Raw genomic sequence first — 20,887 nt, 5'->3', positions numbered from 1 at the left:
GAAAAAAAAAGAATGTTAATTTATTGCCATTTCATGGTATTACGTTAGAAGAAGTTGCTGTCTGGGACAAAATGCAGCGTGATATTAAAACAACAATTTTCCTATTGAGGCAATTCTCGAGTAGTTTAGTTTCATTAAATCAACGCAACCTCGACGCAAATTAAATTGAAGAACTTCAAGCTCCATGTAAATATAGCGTGCACGTCATCTGATTGGCTGAAGCGTTGAGCGTTTCTCGTTGGACATTGGATGCTGCTGCATTAGCCACGTCCCTCAGCCACGTCGCGCTTTACTCGCCATTTTCTTCCTCTAAATCTAGAATCAGTCATTAGTACTGTCACTGGACTGTTACCTCTACAATTTAACATTTAGAAGAACACATCGTAGCACTAATAAGAGTGTTAGTTTGCTTAGGCTTCCGCCAGCACCTCCAAAAACATGAACATCTTCAGGCTATCTGGTGATCTCTCCCATTTAGCAGCCATCATCATTCTGCTGCTAAAGATATGGAAAACCAGGTCTTGTGCCGGTAAGTAGATATATGGCCAAACTTGCCGTTTCTGTAACTATCCGTTTTGCGCAAACTATGCAGTTAAGTTCAAATTTGATACTTTATTTGAGGAGTTATGCCAATTATGCCTGATGTCCCGTGGAACCCCAATAGCCGGGTTCTCGGCTAATGTTAGCTTGTTGGCTATAGCACAGCCACTGTGCGCTTTCAATAGTTGTCTCCTTATAATAACTGACGCTTCTACTACGGACCATTATTATTTATAAGTGAATTGTGCATTTTGTAGAGTCAGAGCCTTTTGGACCGCACGCTTTCCTGTGTTTGGCCTAACTAAAAAACTGTTGGATGGTAGGTTGGACATTGCCAGTTCCTGTGCTTTGCGTCGCCAACATGACGTCTGACGTGGCACCAACTTTGACAGACGCGTGCATGCAGGCATTTTTGAGTGCTTTTCTGAATATGTTCAAATTTTGTGTTTTCAAACTTTTGCAACTTTTAATATGTCCAATATCCCGTTTAAACTGCACCGCCTTTAGGTCTAACTCGCCATAATGTATCAAAGGTCAATGGTTATCAGTTGTCTGTTGAACATATTGATATGCATACTATGAGTGAGGAGGGGGGTGTTTTTGACTGGCTTATATCTTTGACTGTGGTACGTTGTGTTCATTTTATTTTATTTTTTAACTCGCCCTGTTATCACCCCATGAAATAGGTGTAACTGATGACAAACTAAGTAATCAATGTGTTGGTCTGTTTTTACAGGTATTTCTGGAAAGAGCCAGGTCTTATTTGCCTTAGTGTTTACTACTCGTTACCTGGACCTGCTAACCTCATTCATCTCGCTTTACAACACCACCATGAAGGTAAAATCTAAGGCCATCACACTTTCTTAGAGGTCATTGTAATCATAACTGCACTAAAGGCAGTTTTAGAGAAAAGATGACATTTCTGTCATTAATAATGCCACAATAAATATTGTACCTTGATGTAGACACTATAAAACCATAGGAGATATAAGTAATTTGAACATCACTGAGCTGGCTGTGCGCACCCTCAGTGAAACATGGCAGTGCAATTTCTCGAACACATTATACATTCACACAAATGCAGATAATTGATATATTGATCACTTATAGTAATGGTTTATTAAACTATTTGTTGCCTGTTTTTTTTTTTCTCTTAGGTTATCTACATCGGGTGTGCGTATGCCACTGTATATCTGATCTATGCAAAGTTTAAAGCCACATATGATGGCAACCATGACACCTTCAGAGTGGAGTTTTTGGTGGTTCCTGTGGGGGGACTTGCTTTCCTTGTCAACCATGACTTCTCCCCCCTTGAGGTAACCTATTACTGCCTCCTGTAATAGCAAGGACAGTTTATGAAAAAATACAAGCTGATTCTTTTTATGAAGCCAGATTAACACCAAACTTGACAGATACAAGTGATATATTTCATTGCACAGTGGGATTTAGTATTACTAGGAAAGAATTTCCTTCCTCCTTGAAAAGCTAATGGCAGGTTATCCCTACAAAAAAAGATTACTGCTAAATGTAATAAGAACTAAAATCGTTTAGCAAATGTCAGAATGCTTCATTGTTATAATCACTCAGATTCACCATAATGAGCAGAAAATTATGCATTTGATCTTCATAAAAGACTGTTAGTAGATTAGAACATCTCATTCTAAGTCTTGTGTTGTCCTTGGGTTTGGTTGATGTTATCTTTTTGTGTGGCTCAGATTCTGTGGACATTTTCCATCTACCTGGAGTCGGTGGCAATCTTGCCGCAGCTTTTCATGATCAGCAAAACAGGGGAGGCTGAGACCATCACCACACACTATCTGTTCTTCCTGGGACTTTATAGAGCCCTCTACCTCATCAACTGGATTTGGAGGTTTTACTTTGAGGGCTTCTTTGACATGATCGCCATTGTGGCTGGAGTAGTGCAGACCATTCTGTACTGCGATTTCTTCTATTTGTATGTCACAAAAGGTAAGTCAGGACTGAGCCGAAGCATGAAAAACACCTACTTTTTGTGTGCGCTAGAGTGTTTTGTTACCCTCTTCAAATAGTTTTCTCAGTCAAGTTTTTTTTTTTTTTGTAACTGATTTTAAATCAATTAAAAACTGAAAATGTAATTTTTCTCCCATTGTCATTTTAATATCTCTTTTATCACTGACTCAATGTAGCCATCACAAGACCTCAAAGAATTTCAGTTTTTTCATTGCCAAGGGTGTGCTGATAATGTATCTTCTTGCCATCAAAATATGATATGGACATTATCTGTGCTTAATGTATAGCAATTTGCATGAAATTTCTAAATATCAAAACATTTTATTATGATACTCTGGTTTGGTATTTAATTACACTTGCATATGTTTACTATTTCAGTGCTGAAAGGAAAGAAGCTGAGCCTGCCAGCTTAAGTGCCAAACAGGAGTGCTGTGTCAGACTCAGAGGTTAGTGGAGAAGAGGCCCACCTCCACCACCCCCACCTCTACTCCTAAGACTAGAGCAAGATGCCTGAGACAGAGCACCTCCTCCTGGACATCAACAGCATCTCTGTTTGATGCATCTTGCCTTAACTTTTTTTATTACCCTGTATAAAAAAAACAAAGAAAACTGAGATTTTTTTGTACATTCAATCGTGTTCTTTAAGGTCCTGGCTACACGTGCACAAATATTTAGGTTTGCCCTGAAAGCTGTTGTTTTTTTATTTATTTTTTATTTCAATCATTACACTTCTTTTCAGGTAGGATTGTTTGTCCAATATAAATGTTTATCTCATTACTTTAAAAAAAAAGAAACAGATATTGAATTTTAGTGTAGTTTAAATAAGGCTAATCAACATTTTACACACGTTTCTTTTTCTTGCTTAGTCTTGCTAACAGTTTCAAAGAGACTTTAAACTGAGACTGTCGAAGCCAAACAAAATTGCATGTGCTAGCTGTTCTAATGAGGTAAGACAAAACTCATTTTAAAATGGGAAAAGAACATATCTCTTTGTTTTTAAATAGCAAAATGTACATGTAAGTGTAGCCAGGGCCCATGTGCTGATGTAAATTGTTCAGATTTGGCACTGTGTAATAACTGAAAAGGACTTTTTCCACAATGGCATAATATTTGTAATTATACGGAAAGTAAATTTGGGGTTGGGGTTTTATTTCAGAGGATTGTTTTGCATTTGTATTTACAGTATGCATTCCCAAGTACAAGGATTTCCAAAATTGATTTAGAAGTGCACACAGTAATACTCTGTACACAAGTGAGACTATTTAAGTCAAAAGTTTTTTCAAAAGAAAGCCTTGTATATAAAATCACACAGTCAGTGTAAATTCCATACTAATATGGTTTCTTTTTATCATCACACATTTACAAAAGTATTTCGGATGACCAATACTTTACATAGTAATTCATCATTAAAATGCACCTCTTGTTTGTGACTACAGGTAATGATTTTCTCTTTGAGGGACAGATGTATTTATTTTTTCTTGTTTTCAATAAATGGTGCAGAATGGTTTCTTTGTGTATTGTCCTTTTCAATTTACAGAAGGAATATTAACATGTATGCACTAAACATCACAATGTGTTTTACTGCATTATTGGATGTCCGTTTCAAGTTGTATAGGCTAGTAATTATAATAATAGCTATAAATTATAGTAGGTGTTTGTGAATGAGAATATAAAATGAATTTTGCCGTGTTCCTTATGTGAGCATTTTTTTCACTGTATGCAACTACTTTTCTGAAGGGCGGAACTATTGAAACGTCTTTGTTTGGTGTCGAACTGTTGATTTCGGTGGAACAGGGCAACCGTTGACGCACAAAGATTATCTTTAAAGTCCCGACTCGGTTATACCAAGGCAAAACACTCGAAAACGGCCTATTTTTTTTAGTGTTTTCTTAATGTTTGTAACTTGAATGTAAGCGGAGACAAAAACAGGATGGAAAAGAGAGTATCCGTGTTACCAGGTGAGTTTAAAGGTTTAAAAAGACATCTCTCTGGCTAGGCCGCAACACAAACCGCGCGCGGGAATAGCATTGCTAATGTAGTTTGGTAACACAGAAATATTTATATGTTAACAACATTAACACTGCACGCGAATTAAACTGAAAGCAAGCTTTAAACAAACACTACGAAGTTCAAACCAACCACAAAACCCATATCGGACACCAGACTGATATGTAATTGCCAGGGCTAGGTTGTTGCTCCATTTGTCGCTATGGTTAATAAGTTACGAAGCCCCAAAATACGATTCTAAAACTGTCTTAACTGTGTTTTTGCTTTATTTGACTATTTATTGAACTGATCGTACATTGCTTTTAGCCTCTAGAAGTGTGTTTTTAAAAAAAATAGTTGATACTGCCAACCTCAATTTTACCACTCTAAAAAAACTAACATGTTTTTCCTCTAGGCTCCTCTCTTTCCCTCTCCTACTTGCGTCTCTTGATTCCGCCTCATCGATTGATTTCTGCGGCGATTTGGCAGACAGTGGACCAGAAGATCGTGTCTGACTATGGTCTTCTGGAGGAGTTTGTGTTCAGGGTGACAGACATCGTTCCTCAGCTTCTTTCAACAAGACAACGAGCTGAACTGATAATGGGGCTCAGAGCACGGGTATGGAGCTAGTCTAATCTTCTCCACTCTTTCGACTGTACCACTGTTACCACAACACAGTCAACACATGTAAAATTTAAGAGCAGTTGAAAAGTAAAGTCCATACTGTAATTGGAATATCAAACATGTTCACCTCATATACAGTGTTCCTGTGCCCCACCAGTAATATTTAAAACATTATGAAAAAGAATAAATACTTATTTTCTTTTATCTTATCTGAGATCCAGTGTGTGCTTAAATCTGTTCCTCTGACAAATAAGTCCTAAACTTAACTGCTTTAGTATCAATCTGAGTCTGGTTTATTTGCCATTGTCTGAACAAAATTCACAAACTAGGAACTTGCTTCAGAAAATAATAATAATAATATAAACAATGAATAATATGACTATAAGTTAAAAAAAAAAATGAACAGAAAAACAAAAATATAGGTGTGGTGCTAAGTGTAATGCTGCTTTCATGTGTTGCAAGATAAATTGTAAATGTGACTTTCAGAGCAGAAGTTACACACGTCTTGTTTACGAAAGTCGAAAAAATGTGGATTCTCTTTTGAGACAGCTCAAATTTTGCAGTTTCCAAAATTCTCAACACACTTCAGAATCAGGAAAAATAGATTGCAAGATACTTTGTGAACATTAAGCTTCAGAGAGCAACTTCTGAAATAGCATAAGTGAAGGGACTCCTTTTGACAAGGACCATATCAGGTAAAATAAAAAGTGTTTGTACCTGTGACATTAATGACTGTGGCTGTCTTGTTTCACAGCTGATCTTAGAACTGTGTCGCTGTGAGGACACTGCTCAAATCCAGATCATCCAGCCTCATTTGGACCGAATGCAGGAACTAGAGGCTCTGTGGACTGTAGTGGTAAGAGCGGTTAGTTTAATATTTTAACGTCCAATTAATCAGGGAGTAAGCATTTATTTCTTTTCAGACACCTAATCCAGAGAATGAACAATCAGAGTCTCATTTCATGGCTCTTGTTAAAAACTTGCTGAGAGACTCGGATGAGAGGAGAAATTTTTTTAACGTAAGATCATGCATTTCTTTGCTTTCTAATGTTGGCTTGAATGGGGTATGTTTTTAATTATTTTATTATTATTTTTGTTATCTGTTTTAGGATGTTTTCCCAGGTGATTTTGGTCCAACGTATGACAAAGCAATCCAAACCCTGATGTGGCTGTTTCTGACTCGACTTGAAAAGCTTCTCCCAACTCAATCCCTGCAGCAGGTAAAAGGTTTTGTGTGTGTATTTGATTGCCATTTTTGTATTTATCATGAAAAATAATTTTTTTGTGTGACTTGTTTTGGTTAGATAGCATCACTTCTTGGTGACCCTTCCTGCGTTTTGAACGAATATATGGAGTCGTTCTCAGATCCTCAGGAACTGAAGCTGTTGCTGGACACTTACAAAGACCTCAGTCAATTAGACAACATTGGTAAGATCTTTTTTTTTCTTTCAAGATCTACTGGCCATGTGTCCCTCAAATGTCTGGGTAAAATAATGAAGTACAGTATGGAAGACATTTAACTTTAAACAGTTAGTGTTACCAATCATATTTTACTATTGTCCAGCCATTATTCTGTATCATATCCTATTCTATTATGGCTGTAAATTATAATCCCTTATGCGTTTCTTTCCTGCACCAAATTGTATTTCATTTAGGCCATGTTTGTCCCATCTTGCTATTGCATGTTGAGTATAGACTTCAGTTTTAAACCAATTCATTTCAACATATAATATTAATGCAAAATAAATCCTATGGGTTAATAATCACTCATAATAAATTTTGCCTTAAACTTTGGTTAGTTCCACGGGTTAACTGAAGACAGTAATGAAAATCACAGTGGTTTACTGTCTCCACTTACATAACTTATTATATATTTTGTTTCTATTTCAGATTCTCTGTTTGTTGAAAGTGGCATTTTATCAGCCCTGTGTCTCCCATCAGAGGAACGTATGTTAATTGTTAGTGCCCAAACAGAGGCGGATTCAGAGAGTGGCGTGGCGTATACAATCTGCAGTGAGATGGAGGTGGAGTCTGATGATAAAGTCTATGTTGCACCAGGCAGCTGTGAGGATGCGGTGAACGCACCGTGGGTAGATTTGGGAAATGAAGTAAAAAATGAAGCAATTGAGATAGTGGTGCATTCAGTAGAGGGCAGCAAAGACAATCACCACTCAAACAAAAGTGACACACTGATGATTGGAGAGGACGGGCAGGTGACTGTGCTTGGCGAACAGGTCAAGAGGCGTCGTGGTCGGCCCAAAAAAGCACCTCAAGATGAAGACTTTCAAGTAAAATTAAGCAAGGAGCAACTGGAGGATCCAGACTTTGTGTTGGGACAAAGACCTGTGCGAAAGAACCGTGGTTTAAAGATGAAACGTTTACTTTCTCAGTGGAAAAGAACAAAGACGAAGAGCTCCAACAATGCCAAAAAATCTCCAAGCAGTGACGTGGATGACCGAACGTGTAAGGTCTGTGGCATGGTAGTGGCACATAGCAAATTGTTAGAGCGTCACATAAGCCAGCACGCTGATGAGGCGCCCTACTCTTGCTATTCCTGTGAAAAGGTCTACAAGAGTATACGATTTCTGCAGCGCCATAAATGTTCAAGTATTGTAAAAGACAAAAATGAACAGCCAAGCCAGACGAACACTGATGGCCAAGAGAAAGCAGTTGTAGATGGAGCTGAAGAAGAGACTGAAGCAGGTGATGACAAAAGTGTGGCAGAAGGACCGTTCTACTGCCCACAGTGCAGCGCTGAATTCAAATGCAGACAGACATTCAGGTTTCATTTAAGAAATATTTGTTATGACGAACAACAGGTGGACCCTGAGAAGACTGAGGATGATAAGCACTGTTTTAAATGTGATCAGTGTGACAAAGCATTCAAATACAAATCCACGTTGGACTCTCATAAACAAACTCACAACCCCCTCTACTGCCATGCCTGCATGAAGCTGGTGCGGGACTCGGATGCACTGGCTTTGCACAAAGAATCTCACACTCCATTTCAGTGTAATCACTGTGAGGAGAACTTCCCTGTATTCAAGGCTCTTCATAAACACTATGTGGACGTGCACAACCCCACAGAACCATACACCTGTGCTCACTGTCAGACCACCTTTGTTAGCCTCAAACGCTTTATCCGTCATGAGTGGAAACATACGGGCTACCAACCTTTCCAATGCCCCCAGTGTGTAAAACGCTTTAGATCCTACTCGGACCTGGTGGAACATCAGAGGAAGCACACTAAAGCTTATCCATACCTCTGCTGGGAGTGTGGGAAAAAGTTCCGCCACAGTTTGACCTTGACGAGGCATGTGGCAAGAGTGCATCACTCTGGCGAGCCTGTGCTGGAGAAGCCCGCTGCAGCCTTTGGTTGTCTGCAGTGTGGGAAGATGTTCACCTCCAGAAGATGTCTGCTCAAACATGATAACTTCCATCACAAAGGCCTGCGCTTTCCCTGCGAGTTCTGTGGGAAAGGTTTTTTTGGTAAAGATGCTTTAGTGCGGCACACTCTGATCCACACTGGAGAGAGACCGTTTAAGTGCGATGACTGTGAAAAGTCCTTCAGGTCACTGGCTGAGCTCAAAATTCACCGGCGTTACCACACCGGCGAGCGGCCCTTCAAATGCACAGTCTGTCAAAAGGGCTTTGTTCAGTCATGTTTTCTGACTCTACACATGCGATCACACACAGGAGAGCGGCCATATGTGTGTGCAGTCTGCAGCAAGGGCTTCACAAGCTTACATGGGTTAAAGCGACACAGGAGACTGGTTCATACATAGCTTAGGCTAATGCAATCTTTACAGTTGTTTTCATATGCAGCCAGATTGAACCTTATCAAGTGGATAATGCCACTGCTTTTCAGCTTACACATGATTTTTGTCTGCCACACTTGTAATGTATGGCGGCCAGCAATTAAAAAGCATTAGGGATTGTTATTTGTATAGTTTTGAAAATTAAACAATATTTTATGAGTGTTTGATGTAGTTCTACATATTTGTATGTATGAAAAAAATAACAGTGATTCCTTTAGGAATTAAATTAATTTTGATTGAACTATTTGCTTCTTTTACTTAACCCCTTACCGTTATGGCTGATTTTCCCTAAGATGCCTGGCAAAAATTACCCCTGATTAAAACTGAATGCTTCTGGAATGCTTTGGAGTACAAACAAATGACTGGGCTCTTTGTAAAGCTAATGTGTTTTTTCCTTAATTGTAAGGGGGTAACAAACTATGCACAGAGGAAAAATCAATTTCAAACCTTTTTTGTAAAAATAAACAAATAAAGCTGTTCTCTGGAGGGATGAATTGTCAGACAGTTTAGTAAACATTTGTTGTTTCCAGGCAATTCCTATTTCTAAGCTAAAACCAATATCACTAAAAATAGATTTTGGGACTTATTGTAAAGGATGTAAAAAATATAATTTTTTATATAAGAAAATAAGTGGGTTGCAGCTTTCCATTAATGTTGTACATGCCCAGGAGCTTGATTTTAAACAGATGATGGACAAAAACTTGTAAGAAAATCTATGCAGCTATGAAAGGGAAAAAAAATGAAGCTAATGTGCTATCGATATATTTATTAGTTATACCTAACAATAATGTGGCATTTTTGTCTGAAAGTTTGTTTAACATGGTCATTTGAAGTTGGAACTGCAAGTCAGAAAATGACGATAATAAAGATATTGACAGTTTGAAAATGCTTCCACCCCAGATGGGACTCGAACCCACAATCCCTGGCTTAGGAGGCCAGTGCCTTATCCATTAGGCCACTGGGGCTGCGCAAACTGTATAATTCTTTAATCTGAAAATATATAAATACATCTCAAATGTACTAAAATACTACATTTAGTATAGGTCAAGTATACTTTGTTTTACGCTTACTCCAGTTTTTCACAATGCCAACAATTTGCTCGTTCTATATACTGAAAAAATACTTTATTTACATAAAGAATTAACAACTTTTATGGCTAATTATTATTATGTGCTTGCATTCGCTGCATATGTACATTGCACAAACGTTGTTAGTTGTTGCACCTTGTACCTCATGCGCCGTAATAGACTTGGGGTTTCTTCGCCGCGTGCGAGCCAACACTTGAGCAAACAGGAACCAGACTGGGATGTTTTCCTTGTTTCTGGCAGCTGACTGACTGTGGGGCAATGGTGGTCAGCTAGGTTAGCTCTGTAGATAGCAACTTTTGATTTGCTTTTATGCTCATCTAGATTCCTAAGATTTGTTTAAATAATGAATTTACTACCGTCTAACCCACACGGAAATGGCCTTCTTTATGCTGGGTTTAACCAAGATCACGGTAAGTCGTTAGACTTCAAAATGGAAATTGGTCACGTCGTTGATGCTAAGCTAAATGTATTATGTGCATAATTTCAGAAAATGAACACACCAACACTATATGAACGCGTATAATTGTCAGTAAATATGACTAAAGGGGTTATTTATCCATAAAAATCACTATGAAAGTTGGCTTTGATCTATCCAATACAAGCTAATCATGCTAGCTGCCTTAGCTATCTCATTTCCTGTTACAACTGGGTTTTCGAGCTCGTATGCTATTTTAACACAATTTCCAAGCTCTTGTGAATGTGATCTGTGAAATTCTAAAGAGTTTATTGTTACTATAACGTTAGAACAAGTCCAACATCTGTAAAAACTTAACAAATATGTTTTGTGATCAAAACAGCGCTACATGACTCAAATAGAGGATACGTAAAATGTAAGAACTTAATGTCGAATTATCATCTAAACCAAACCTAAAACTTCAGTGCTGATTTAAATTGATCCAAATGGGCAAACACTAAGATAATTGTGATTATTGTCATTTGTCATGATACTTTTGTCTTAACATATGCTCTACAAAAGCATGTTTTTCTATGTCGAGGTCCCACTTTACGTTTGACATTACGTGCACACTCATTCTATTCTTTAATCATACTTCTCTCAGGAACACATTTCAAAATACCTGTTAAAGTTGTGTTTTTTGCCTTTATCTATTAATCGCATGCATTTGTGCTCAATTCTGTCCAGGATGCTTTGCCTGTGGGATGGAAAATGGATTCCGTGTGTACAACACAGATCCCCTCAAAGAAAAGGAAAAGCAAGGTCAGTATCATAGTTTTTGTCATTTAATTAATAACATTTAATAGTTAACATTTTTCAACTGCTGAAGTCAGTGTCATTTTCCTTTGCATGTGTTTCAGAGTTTCTGGAGGGTGGAGTTGGGCATGTGGAGATGCTATTTAGATGTAACTATTTAGCATTAGTTGGTGGAGGAAAAAAACCCAAGTATCCAACCAACAAAGGTATGCCCCCTAGTGTAACAACAATTTTACCCAGATTCAAATGATGAGTTTAATATAAACCCAAACTATCCAAGTCTTAGATAATTTCCTTGCTCAGAAACACAAAAATGTGTACTTAAATAATTGAAAAGCATTGTTTTAGTCTTCTTTTAAAATACGTAATTTAATAAAGCTGAATGAATGTTGCACATGCTGAATGTGTGGGTGGCTCCTCTTTATAGTGCTCTGTAATAAAAGATATGTGTTTTTTCTTCCTCCAGTGATGATCTGGGATGACTTGAAGAAAAAGACGGTAATAGAGATAGAATTCTCCACAGAAGTCAAGGCTGTAAAACTTCGGCGGGACAGGTAGTTTTTTTTTTAAATTATACATTTTAATGAATCATGACATTATAAAGTCATTTTGCAAAATTATCCATTTATTTCAAAATCTCTATGAATTGTATACATTTTATATTTGGATCTATCAACACTATCATTGTAGCTCTAACACAAATGCCTGTCTCTGTGTTGCCAGAATTGTAGTGGTCCTGGACTCAATGATTAAAGTTTTCACCTTCACGCACAATCCCCATCAGTTGCACGTGTTCGAGACCTGCTACAACCCCAAAGGTGAGTCGAGGTCACAAGCAGTTCAGAGGTTGGATCATTGAAACTTTCTGGTATGAAAGGCCTATGCAAGTGCATGAGGAATAAATGGATGATTTTAATTAGTTCTTTGTTTTATCCAAACAGTGCAATAGAATGTAGACAACAGCTGTGTATAAGGTATAAGGCAATGCCAATTAATGCAGGCCCTAGAGCTCAATTTTATCTGTGTGTCGTGGTTTTAACCAGTAGATTAATCAATTTAGATGATCAATTTATTTTTTATGACATTTTCAGCTATTGTAAAGCTCAAACAAAAACACTAATATTTACATAACAGCATGCATGTTAAACTGTGTGCCCTTTCCACAGGCCTGTGCGTGCTGTGTCCCAACAGTAACAACTCACTCCTGGCTTTCCCTGGCACACACTCTGGTCATGTGCAGATTGTGGACTTGGCCAATACAGAGAAACCACCAGTGGACATTCCTGCCCATGAGGGGGCGCTGTGCTGCATTGCTCTCAACTTACAGGGCACCAGGATCGCTACAGCCTCAGAGAAGGTATCAGCTAAAGAAAGGGAACAAAGCTTGGGGTTTGCTTTTCTGAAGTAGCCCTGATTGAGATATTCTGAGAACCATATTCAGTCTGTTCTACTTGCGTACTGTTGCAGCATAAAATAATTATATATTAAGATATAGTCAAATACTACATTTATGAGTCTACTTAATAATAAGAAGAATAGTAAAAATTAGAAATGACTTAAGAATGCTGTTTTCTCAGGGAACCCTCATAAGAATCTTTGACACTTCAGCTGGTCAGCTGATTCAGGAACTGAGAAGAGGCTCTCAGGCCGCTAACATATACTGGTAATAATTACTTTTCCAAAGGAAATGGTGTACACTCTATTAGTAACAATAACTAAATGTTAAACTTTGTCACTAGACTCCTTTCTCTTCTGAGATATGGAAATTAATTGCGTTTTTTTTCCATCTTAAATTTCAGCATTAACTTTAACCAGGATGCGTCCCTGATCTGTGTGTCTAGTGACCATGGGACTGTGCACATCTTTGCTGCTGAGGACCCTAAGAGGAATAAGCAGAGCAGGTATGTGTAAACTACACCACATTAGATCCTTTAGAGAAAACCTACTTGATCTAAATGTAACTGATCTAACTGTACATCATTTTTCAGTTTGGCCTCTGCCAGCTTCCTCCCAAAATACTTCAGCTCTAAATGGAGCTTCTCCAAGTTCCAGGTCCCCTCAGGTTCTCCTTGTGTTTGTGCCTTTGGGACGGAGCCCAACGCTGTCATAGGTATGATTCAGTGGTACATGACTAAAATGTGAAATACCAGGATTGCCACATGTTGGTAGTCTGTTTTCCAGATAGGGAAAATGCATGGAGGGAAAAAGGTCAAATGTCCTGGAAAATATATATTTTGTCCTTGAAAATTTCACCACTCTTTGCTTTGCTATATTATTGGATATCAAATTAACAGACGTTTATGACCACCCATTACTGACACCTATCAGAGCTAAAATTGAACAAAATGCTGGAAATTACAATTATTTTGTACAAAATTTCCACCCACATCCCCCTACATCTTTTTGGCTTATCCTCTTAGCACAACATAGTGTCACATATAAGCATTCTTTTGTTTTCTGTGTTATAAGTACAACACTAGACTCACAAAGTTGCGTTCAAATGCCGAGAATGAGTTATGAACACTTGCTTACTTGTTGATTCTAAGTTGATATGATTGGATTTACATGTGTTCCCCATTTAATTCAAGCTCCACCAGAAGATATTTTTGGGGCATTTACATAACAAAATATAATGTGTGTGCCTTGGCATATATTTCATTTTTAATATAAAACTGTTTTATATCTTTAATATAAAACTGTATAAAAGGGCATCTGTTTGTAAATGCTGTACTTACATGGCTAACTAAAAATGTCCTGAAATAGTTCTGGAAAATGATTTCGTGCAAACTGTGGGAACCCTGAATGCTATTAAACCTTATCTACATTAACAAAACCATGTATGTTTGTATGTAGGTATACTATGCATGCATGTTATGTATTTAGGTATACTATACTAAGGTGTATATATACTTTGAATCGTATAGACTGACGAAGCTCTTCTCTTGTTGCACCTAAAGCTATTTGTGCTGATGGCAGCTACTACAAGTTCCTCTTCAACCAGAAAGGGGAGTGCTCCAGAGATGTGTACGCCCAGTTCCTCGAAATGACCGATGAAAAGATCTGACCCCTGACCTCTACTCACAGACTTCAGATATATTTTTATGTTGAAATGGGGACATACAGGACTCTTGGACAGAGTTGAACTGTCTGTGCTGACACTTTGAAAGTGAAAAGAGGGAATTGTTTTATTTCTGAGGCCTCTTTTTAAAACGTCTTCCGAAGACTTTTGAGGACGGCTGGCTGTTTTAACCATAACTGTGATGGGAAAAGCGATCAAACAAACCCAGAAGTGTCTCTAGAGGGAAGCTGTGTATCTACAGATATAAAGTTTCATATATACAGACTGTTGATGTATATACAAGTGTACTATGAACAGGATCACACCTGCCACTGAGAGGTCCTGTTATAAACATATAGTATTAGATATTCATTGTAAGAACACACACACCAGAAGAAGACTGAACATCGAGCAAATGTGTTGATGATTGTAGCAAAATTCAGAACTAATATTTTGTGCAATATGTTAATTTTTTCTTTATTTGTAATTATTTTAACACAAACCTGACCAGTCATTTCTATTCCTTTCTGAAGTGGGTCTTATTCAGACACTTTTGCCTTTCCAAATTGAGTTTATCCTCTAATTGGCTGTACATTTCGTACTGCCCAACTTGAGTTCTAAGTTTAAGGCCCCTTTGTTCCTCTTTTCATGCATTAAATGTTTATGTGACCAGAACACAGATTTGAAAGATTGGCCAGGCTAAATAATTAGTCCTAATCTACAGAACTCCACCCATCGTTAAACTGGTGAAACCCTGCACTTAAAACTATTCCAATGCACAACCAATGTAATGGGACGACCAAGTGATCCACTGCAGTTGATCTTTACTAACTAATCTAATTACTCAACTTCTGTGCAATAAACATTAATTTAATCATTTGTATGTCCAATCTCTGCAAAGCTTACACAATGCTGCCAATGTTTGTTTGTACAGTAAATAAATGTGTATACTTTTACACATCCTTCTGTTCTCGAGTCATTTGGTTGCAAAATGTCTTTGTATTGGAACCTGAATTAAACTGGTCTTGTTTATAAAACTAACTCCTACACAGTATTGTTAAAAGTAATGGGGCAATGCCTGTCGTTACCAGTGTTAAGTATAATCCAAGAAATAAAACACTTTGCCCAGTGGAGAAGGCTTTTTACTCAAAGAATTACAAACTAAGTAATGCATTTTAAATAAGTTTATAAAAAAAAGCATTTATCCACCGAAGCAGAACAAACATCTATTACTGTTTTTTTCCTGGCGTAACACAGAATAGTCTGACTTTAGAGCCGTAACAGAAGAGAACTGAGCCAAGAGCGTCAACACAAAAAACAGGCAATGACGACGGAAAAGAAATACATTATAAAATAAAGTCAAAGTTAAGTGCAGCACTGTTCGGCAGTGCCACAGTTTCTTCAGATCCATATTCAGGTTAACTGCTCACCTCTACATCTGGAACATGCAAGCTCCATGAAACATCTGCTATAAATACGCATGGCAATATACTTTTTTATGTCATTAGTTCTTTGTAAAATATGAAAATTCTGTCATTGTACAGTAAGAAACAAGTTACAGTTGCATGGCTGAGCAGAACATATAGTGTTTTCTTTTCTCAAAAGGAACGACTACATTCATTTCACAGAAGTCCACATGAACAAAAATACCATGATGGTTGCGATGGGTGAATGTTACCCCTCTTTTGAGTCAGTGCCTCAGATACACTTAAAAGGTCCTAAGATACACTTGTACAACGAAATACTGCATATATTATCTAGTCACAACAGGGTTAGGGACATGGAGGCTAGCTGCCGAAGATGGGAGTGTCCGAGAGCTTTCCTTACCAAAGTCACTGCTGCAAGTCCTTCTGTTTGTTATGCTACCAATGTTTCCACTTCATCCCTGCTGTGCTTCTCAGTGCCAACAATTCACAGGTTTCACACACAAGTTTCATTATATATTTGGTCTTTAATACTTTGAAAGACTAGTGGGAGACTTGCACATTCTCTGCAGAGTTTGGCACCGTGGCAGATATAATGGTCTGATGGAGGAAGGTGTACAGAGGCGGGGTGCTAGGCTGCGTTCACTTGTCTCCACTCTGTTCACTGAGCTTGCCTTCTTCAGATCTGACAGTAGAGCCTTCAGTAACCGCATCCTCCTCAGTTTTGATCCTCTTGGTCTCAGGTTCTTCAGACACTTCTCCATTCTGTCTCTTTGTGGGAAGAGAGGCCGAGGCAGAGGCGTGAGTGGCCAGCAGGTGCAGCGGGTTGGCAACCACTGGAATAGAAAATGCAAAAAGAGAACTCTTCACACACAGAACTTAACGTTCCAGTTCAGAGAACATAATGACCAAATAGCTTAGAAAATAATTTCCAATCTGTTTTTCTTAGTTAATGACACATGAGGCATACCTGTGGTTGTGGTGGTGCTGAGAGGCACGAGGTGTGTCCCATTCTGTGTAATAGTCTTGATGGGGAGTTGGTGCTGTCCCAGGGGGGCCTGTTGAACTATAGTGACTGTAGCGAGAGGAGGAGCCTGGGAACTCTGGATGATGCGACTGACTCCACCTATAGATTGAGCATTCATAGACGAGATGGGCTCCATTTTAACTGCAAAACATGATGTGAACAACATTCATTTTGTAATGTAGCACTAAACATTCTTGTGCTATGTTATCCATCCCAGCAACTCCAATCTATTATTAGAAATGCACAGCTGGCTCCTGCCAACAGAGAGAAATCTATGCAAATTGGTCCCTGCATTTATTTTGAGATCCTGACATCAAAGTCAAAAAGGTTTTGATGTATAATATGTGAAGTATGCATGTTACAGGACACTGACATGACTAAAACTTTTAGTTGATATGTTATGTTACCTTTGACCTCATGATGCTCCCCTCCTCCATTTTCCTGAGTCCCAGAACTTGCTGAAGCAGGCGGACCTTCCATCGTTGCCATGGTGACAGCTGGGATTTGATGAACCACATGCACAGTCTGCATAACAGGGGCAGGGCTCCCGGTGGTCGTGACGATCGCGGGTGCAGCCACAGCATAGGTAACAGGCTTCATAGAGTTCTGAGGTAATTGCCGCTGGACCGCTATCAGTACAGGCTGGCTGTTCAGAGGAGACCCTACGGTGGCACAGGTGGGATATATTTACTCATACTAAAATAATGAGGAATATGTTTATAGATAGAAACTCAAGAGCATGGGCAAACCCAATAAAATACTAGTCTAAGATGTTCTGACTTATCTAAAGGTAATCCATTACTGCAGCAAGTACTTGTGGAATAAATGCAGAATAATGACTGATGGGAGTATAGGTATATGTATTAAAATAAGAAGTGGTTATACCACATCATTACCTGGTGAATTCTGTGCAAAGCGAGCATCTTTGATGACTGCAAGTTTAGGCTGTACAGTGGAAGTATTGGTGGGCCCTGGAGGGGGCGTGGACTCTGGCTCCATGGGGACCGGGGAACTCTCACGGGACAGACTGTCGGGTGTCTGGACTCCACTGGAGTGAGCCGAAAGAGCCCCAGTGTGGTTAGGAGAGGCTGGCGCACTCCTGCACAAGGATCAGGTTATTACTCATGTAGATCTCGAGATCTAATATTATTGACACTACACTATATGGTAGTTTAGGATGTAAATCACATTGAACTGTTATACGTTTTACCTTGAGGAGAGTGGTCCTACAGGCGTCCTGAAACAGGGGACTCCACGGGGCCTCCTCTTCCTAAATGCCTGATCCATGAGTTTGCTCTCGGAGGCTGGGTCGATCCTCCAGAAAGAGCCCTTCCCTGGCTCCTCCTGAGAGCGTGCCACTTTGATGAAGTACCGGTTCAGAGACAAGTTGTGACGGATCGAGTTCTGAAACACCGCATTTACAACCACAACCCTTTTAGTGGTTTTGTAAGACAAGTTTAATTTCAACTTAATACACTTTAATTCTACTTTTTAAAATTTATTCTCTAGCTTTTAAAACAAAAGACATTGTTGAATACTTTTCTTGCTGTGCATAGACTGACCTGCCAGCCCTTGTCAGCAGTTCGGTAGTAGGGGTAGTTCTTGGTGATGTGGGTGTAGATTCCATTTAGTGTGAGCTGCTTGTCTGGGGCCATGGTGATGGCTTGGACTATGAGCTGGGCATATGAATATGGAGGCTTGGAGTCATCCTGTAGAGAAGGTACAACGTATTAAGCTGTGGTTCATATCGTCACAAGGCCTCACACTCCAAAGACTATGTCATCACATGTGTTGAGTATTCTAACGAATTTCAATCAGCAACAAAGTTTATGACCGTACACACAGCACGATATGCATCTAGATCATTTTTCAACTCTTCATGTTGTGCATCACTTGGGATACAACAAAATCCAAAAAGCCTTACTGTCAGTATTAAATATTAATAACATCATCTAGAGGCACATGTTACTTTTATGTTCCAATAAACACACTGTGCATTTCTATAGTATAAATATTTATTTGATTGGGACAGTGCATGGTAATGGACAGACATGATACAACATGAATGTAAACACACCAGATTATAGCCAAAAGCTAATTTCCAACCGTTGTCCCAAAGAGCTGAGGTCACAAAATGGAATTCAATAATTCTTTCTGCTTCTAAAGTAACTTTACAGTTTGAAGTATGTACCTTTGGGCTGTCCTCCCCAGAGGCATCCTTGTCGTTCTCAGAATGGGAGTGGTCTCCCATCAGATCCGGGGCCAGTACTCTTCCTGTCCTGTAGCTGGACAGACCTGCCCCTCGAGGACTTGAAGGGCATGAGTTAGCAGCACTGTGAAACCAAACAAATGGTCAAGCAACACTTTTTATGATGAAGGCTGAATGAACTATGGTCCCATGAGCTGACCTGATGGTGCCTGTGGGAGAGGGCAGTGGGCTCATGAGGTGGGCGATGTTGTCCGGAATGTTGATGGTGAGGGGTGAGATCTGGGGCTGAACGGGCTTGACCGGTGATTCGGGCACATTCCTGGGCTCCTTCTTCTCATGGGACAGGGCTGTGAAATTGATCTTTATACTTGTGCTGGGAAAGCGCAAACAGCACCTGGGGCAATATTAGAAAGCACACAGGAGTTAAGTCACATTTATTAAGAGTCCATACCTTGAGGTTTGGTTTGAAGTGCAGTCTGCATCGAGTTTTGCATTCTAAGGTTGTCATGCATACTAATTAGATCTGACTGTATGCTTTTGGTCCTCCAAAATATTGGTCTAATACAATTTTATCAGAAAACGTGTCACATTTTTTTATTTGACCCAAGTATAACCACTGTGCCATTGCCAAAATTGCTGAGTTCTGGTTGTCGGGCAATAGACCGGCAACTTCAGCATGTAAGTTTAAATATGGACGGGCCATGATGCATAAGGATTCATGTCTAATTGTTTCCAAGTGTATGTATACAGGCTTTCTTGGTCACCACATAGGTTGAAGATGAGTCACCTCTGCTGGGATATATAGACCAAATGTAAACAGTGATGTCTGGACAATGGTAAAGCAGCTGGTATGACAAACTCCAGACCAAAACAGTTCCAGTCACTGAGTGATAGCAGATGGTAAACAAGAAAACAGTTTAATAATTAAACAAACCGAACCTTTATTTATATTGTAGCTATAGTGCAGATATTCGTGCTGAGGGGATCAGTGGGTGTGAATGGTAAAACAAATGGGTCAAAAATTGTGCTAGTCTAGAGTATTAAAACTGTAATTTATGGTTGCCGTCAAAAAAATAACGGAATATAGTACACAAGTACACAAACGCAACGCTAAAGCATGACTGACGTCTCGATGACGCAAACTGGACTTTACACACACCGAGCCATGCACAACAGAATGTGATACGTCCTGTATACATTTTAAAATGTGGAATAAACGTGTTTGTATCTGTTTGTATTTGACTAAACACATGGCATTGTATTTGCCGTATGATCAGGGTGGTGGCGCCCGTGCTACAGCAGCCGGTTTGTGTATGGACTGACACGCACGTGCAGCGCCACAGCGGGAAACAAAACAACAACAACGCACAGCACATACACCACACACTCCAGTAAAACTACTGCTCATATGATCACTCTTACATTCGCGGGAGCTGCAAAGGTGGAGCTCCTCTTCTCTGGAACACTCCGTCTACAAACACCCCGTTTTTTCCAAGGCACCGGAGGTAGAATTCCCCTGTGCCCGTGCCATCTTCGCCGGCCGTAAATATCTCGAGGTGCCGCCGGGAGATGAAGCTGGAGTGTCCCATGCTTACGTCTACCGAGCCCTGCGAAGAGTTCCGGCCGATGGTTACCGACCTTTTCTTCATCAGATACTCAAATTCTCGGCCCTCCAGCCGGGCTACCGCCGACCCCATCCCGCTTACCACCGCCATCTTCTAGCGTAACAATTTACAGGGATATTTGAAAGCACGATTTTTTACGAGATGGCAGCGAATTTGCAAATGAAACGCTTTAGTCCTCGGCAGCGAGGGAAATCCAAATTTACACACAGGAGAATTTAGCTAGGAACGTGCCAGACCGGGGACGCAGCGGCTCCGGCCCAGCGCCGCAAGAAGAGGAAAAGTGAGGGCC

The 20,887-nt window shown here is 39.5% G+C and overlaps 4 protein-coding genes and 1 non-coding gene across 7 annotated transcripts; 3 read left to right on the top strand and 2 right to left on the bottom strand.

Moving 5' to 3' along the window:
* The first annotated feature begins 219 nt into the window (after window positions 1–219).
* On the top strand, window positions 220–3,138 carry LOC117387323 (ER lumen protein-retaining receptor 2). The gene is made up of 5 exons (XM_033984818.2): window positions 220–529; window positions 1,277–1,377; window positions 1,698–1,856; window positions 2,256–2,508; window positions 2,908–3,138. The coding sequence occupies exons 1-5, from the start codon at window positions 439–441 to the stop codon at window positions 2,940–2,942; spliced, it is 639 nt and encodes a 212-aa protein (XP_033840709.1). The 5' UTR covers window positions 220–438; the 3' UTR covers window positions 2,943–3,138.
* A 1,168-nt stretch (window positions 3,139–4,306) lies between these two features.
* On the top strand, window positions 4,307–9,198 carry LOC117387320 (zinc finger protein 569-like). Its single transcript, XM_033984813.2, has 7 exons — window positions 4,307–4,487; window positions 4,931–5,133; window positions 5,894–5,995; window positions 6,063–6,158; window positions 6,249–6,359; window positions 6,444–6,567; window positions 7,030–9,198. Exons 1-7 carry the CDS (start codon window positions 4,460–4,462, stop codon window positions 8,922–8,924), a joined length of 2,559 nt encoding a protein of 852 aa, XP_033840704.1. The 5' UTR covers window positions 4,307–4,459; the 3' UTR covers window positions 8,925–9,198.
* A 651-nt stretch (window positions 9,199–9,849) lies between these two features.
* trnar-ccu (transfer RNA arginine (anticodon CCU)) lies at window positions 9,850–9,922 on the bottom strand. Its single transcript has one exon. It is a non-coding gene; the product is annotated as a tRNA-Arg (tRNA).
* A 251-nt stretch (window positions 9,923–10,173) lies between these two features.
* Window positions 10,174–15,269, top strand: wdr45b (WD repeat domain 45B). Of its 2 annotated transcripts, none has more exons than XM_033984817.2 (10): window positions 10,174–10,455; window positions 11,187–11,261; window positions 11,360–11,461; window positions 11,722–11,809; window positions 11,979–12,073; window positions 12,422–12,612; window positions 12,833–12,918; window positions 13,055–13,156; window positions 13,244–13,365; window positions 14,213–15,269. In XM_033984817.2, exons 1-10 carry the CDS (start codon window positions 10,389–10,391, stop codon window positions 14,317–14,319), a joined length of 1,035 nt encoding a protein of 344 aa, XP_033840708.1. In that variant the 5' UTR covers window positions 10,174–10,388; the 3' UTR covers window positions 14,320–15,269. The 2 variants fall into 2 exon arrangements, with proteins under 2 accessions (XP_033840708.1, XP_055085456.1); XM_055229481.1 differs by lacking the exon at window positions 14,213–15,269 and adding an exon at window positions 13,802–13,820 and having other exon boundaries at window positions 10,240–10,455; window positions 13,244–13,393.
* Window positions 15,270–15,433: 164 nt separating this feature from the next.
* Window positions 15,434–20,887, bottom strand: LOC117387321 (forkhead box protein K2-like). Of its 2 annotated transcripts, none has more exons than XM_033984814.2 (9): window positions 20,396–20,887; window positions 19,173–19,367; window positions 18,956–19,097; window positions 18,327–18,473; window positions 17,975–18,168; window positions 17,661–17,863; window positions 17,172–17,426; window positions 16,708–16,905; window positions 15,434–16,573 (listed from the first exon to the last, which is right to left on the bottom strand). In XM_033984814.2, the coding sequence occupies exons 1-9, from the start codon at window positions 20,686–20,688 to the stop codon at window positions 16,380–16,382; spliced, it is 1,821 nt and encodes a 606-aa protein (XP_033840705.1). In that variant the 5' UTR covers window positions 20,689–20,887; the 3' UTR covers window positions 15,434–16,379. The 2 variants fall into 2 exon arrangements, with proteins under 2 accessions (XP_033840705.1, XP_033840706.1); XM_033984815.2 differs by having other exon boundaries at window positions 16,708–16,863; window positions 20,396–20,881.

Source organism: Periophthalmus magnuspinnatus, chromosome 19, assembly GCF_009829125.3.
Source record: "Periophthalmus magnuspinnatus isolate fPerMag1 chromosome 19, fPerMag1.2.pri, whole genome shotgun sequence".
Taxonomy (NCBI): Eukaryota; Metazoa; Chordata; class Actinopteri; order Gobiiformes; family Gobiidae; genus Periophthalmus; species Periophthalmus magnuspinnatus.
The sequence above is the reverse complement of the archived record's forward strand: the minus strand, read 5'-3'. Positions and strand labels throughout refer to the sequence as shown.

Coding starts and splice junctions, on each gene's coding strand:
- LOC117387321 (XM_033984814.2), bottom strand. CDS start 20,688: ATGGCGGTGGTAAGCGGGATGGGGTCGGCGGTAGCCCGGCTGGAGGGC. Junction 18,474..18,955: donor CTGGGGAGGACAGCCCAAAG/GTACATACTTCA, acceptor CCTTCTCTACAG/GATGACTCCAAGCCTCCATA. Junction 17,864..17,974: donor GTAGGACCACTCTCCTCAAG/GTAAAACGTATA, acceptor ATCCTTGTGCAG/GAGTGCGCCAGCCTCTCCTA.
- LOC117387323 (XM_033984818.2), top strand. CDS start 439: ATGAACATCTTCAGGCTATCTGGTGATCTCTCCCATTTAGCAGCCATC. Junction 1,857..2,255: donor ATGACTTCTCCCCCCTTGAG/GTAACCTATTAC, acceptor TGTGTGGCTCAG/ATTCTGTGGACATTTTCCAT. Junction 2,509..2,907: donor CTATTTGTATGTCACAAAAG/GTAAGTCAGGAC, acceptor TTACTATTTCAG/TGCTGAAAGGAAAGAAGCTG.
- LOC117387320 (XM_033984813.2), top strand. CDS start 4,460: ATGGAAAAGAGAGTATCCGTGTTACCAG. Junction 6,159..6,248: donor AGAGGAGAAATTTTTTTAAC/GTAAGATCATGC, acceptor TATCTGTTTTAG/GATGTTTTCCCAGGTGATTT. Junction 6,568..7,029: donor CAGTCAATTAGACAACATTG/GTAAGATCTTTT, acceptor TTTCTATTTCAG/ATTCTCTGTTTGTTGAAAGT.
- wdr45b (XM_033984817.2), top strand. CDS start 10,389: ATGAATTTACTACCGTCTAACCCACACGGAAATGGCCTTCTTTATGCT. Junction 10,456..11,186: donor TGGGTTTAACCAAGATCACG/GTAAGTCGTTAG, acceptor AATTCTGTCCAG/GATGCTTTGCCTGTGGGATG. Junction 11,262..11,359: donor CAAAGAAAAGGAAAAGCAAG/GTCAGTATCATA, acceptor CATGTGTTTCAG/AGTTTCTGGAGGGTGGAGTT.